The 2,022-nt window shown below is 47.2% G+C and overlaps 1 protein-coding gene across 1 annotated transcript in view; it reads right to left on the bottom strand.

Annotated features, from left to right (window-relative positions):
• Positions 1-55: 55 nt before the first annotated feature.
• Positions 56-2,022, bottom strand: part of nudcd1 (NudC domain containing 1) — a 31,181-nt gene continuing 29,214 nt past the window's right edge. Inside the window, exon 8 of the mRNA XM_087172393.1 lies at positions 56-561. Within this exon, the coding sequence (XP_087028519.1) occupies positions 241-561 (321 nt within the window). The 3' untranslated portion in view covers positions 56-240. The remainder of the gene's footprint in view (positions 562-2,022) is intronic.

The raw sequence follows: 2,022 nt of genomic DNA, 5'->3' as shown, positions 1-2,022 counted from the left end.
CCATCTTCCCTGTAGGAAATGTATATTCATCATTAAATAGATTCATGAGAACCAGTTCGTTGATTCATATTTAATCGTTGACATTAATTTACAAACCTTCAGCTCGTTAAAGCTCATTATCATAATTAGTCCAGAGCTGCTTCCTGACTCTTTGATCTTGAACGACAGATTCTTCACAGATGAAAATGTGAAAAGAGGAAAACACTCGACACTTCTTCATTTTGGAATGATGAAACTTTTCTAATTATTATTGACCTTTAGGACGAAGAGGTTACTGGAGGTCAGGATGTACAGTCTCTCATTGGTCGCTCTGAAGCCCAGGATTGGTTTGTCCGAGTCCAGACTGGCCACCTGTTGCTTGGCGACCTGCCCTACCTGACGTCCCTGCTTCCTGTTGAAGAGGACGGTTTCCACCGGCGACGGCTGTCTGTAGATGAAGGCGCGGCGGAGACACTCGCACAGAGACGCGTAGGAGAAGTTCGGAGCGCAGGTCGCAAACTTTTTGTCCCTTTTGGACGCCTGAACGTAGCCTGAGGACACAGAGAGACATGAGATCAGAGACATCAGGTCAGAGACATGAGATCAGAGACATCAGGTCAGAGACATAAGATCAGAGACATCAGGTCAGAGACATCAGGACAGAGACATCAGGACAGAGACATCAGGACAGAGACTTAAGATCAGAGACATGAGATCAGAGACATCAGGTCAGAGACATCAGGACAGAGACATCAGGACAGAGACATCAGGACAGAGACTTAAGATCAGAGACATGAGATCAGAGACATCAGGTCAGAGACATAAGATCAGAGACATCAGGACAGAGACATCAGGTCAGAGACATCAGGTCTGAGACATCAGGTCAGAGACTTAAGATCAGAGACATCAGGTCAGAGACATAAGATCAGAGACATCAGGTCAGAGACATCAGGACAGAGACATCAGGTCAGAGACTTAAGATCAGAGACATCAGGTCAGAGACATAAGATCAGAGACATCAGGTCAGAGACATCAGGACAGAGACATAAGATCAGAGACATCAGGTCAGAGACATCAGGACAGAGACATCAGGTCAGAGACATCAGGTCAGAGACATCAGGTCAGAGACATCAGGTCTGACACATCAGGTCAGAGACATCAGGACAGAGACATAAGATCAGAGACATCAGGTCTGAGACATCAGGTCAGAGACATAAGATCAGAGACATCAGGTCTGAGACATCAGGTCAGAGACATAAGATCAGAGACATCAGGTCTGAGACATCAGGTCAGAGACATAAGATCAGAGACATCAGGTCTGAGACATCAGGTCAGAGACATCAGGTCTGACACATCAGGTCAGAGACATCAGGTCTGAGACATCAGGTCAGAGACATCAGGTCAGAGACATCAGGTCAGAGACATCAGGTCAGAGACATCAGGTCAGAGACATAAGATCAGAGACATCAGGACAGAGACATCAGGACAGAGACATCAGGTCAGAGACATCAGGTCAGAGACATCAGGACAGAGACATCAGGACAGAGACATCAGGTCAGAGACATCAGGTCAGAGACATAAGATCAGAGTCTCCAGTAACCACGGTAACACTCAGCCTTTCTCAGTCTCTTTACTCAGATTTTCTGAGCCTCATGTAAAAACACAGAACGATCAGAACGACACAGCAACTGGATCTGTCTGCCATGTTTCTAACCACGAGCATGTGACCACGTGACCACGTGACCATGTGACCATGTGACCACGTGACCACGTGACCATGTGACCACGTGACCACGTGACCACGTGACCATGTGACCACGTGACCACGTGACCATGACAAAGACTTGAGACAGAGGGAGAGTCACTGATGTAAGAACAAGACGTCACAGAGAGACGAGTTTTCATATTTAAAGTCACTCGGACTGAAAGTGAAACTTCAGAGTCGCTCCACCACTAAACACACACACACACACACACACGCGCGCACACGCGCACACACACGCACACACACACACACACACACACACACACACACACACACAC

The sequence above is a fragment of the Seriola lalandi genome, unplaced genomic scaffold (genome assembly GCF_002814215.2).
Source record: "Seriola lalandi dorsalis isolate HSWRI2012SDOR001 ecotype SW California unplaced genomic scaffold, Sedor1 jcf7180002052513, whole genome shotgun sequence".
NCBI classification, from domain to species: domain Eukaryota; kingdom Metazoa; phylum Chordata; class Actinopteri; order Carangiformes; family Carangidae; genus Seriola; species Seriola lalandi.
This window is presented reverse-complemented; position numbering and strand designations above follow the sequence as displayed.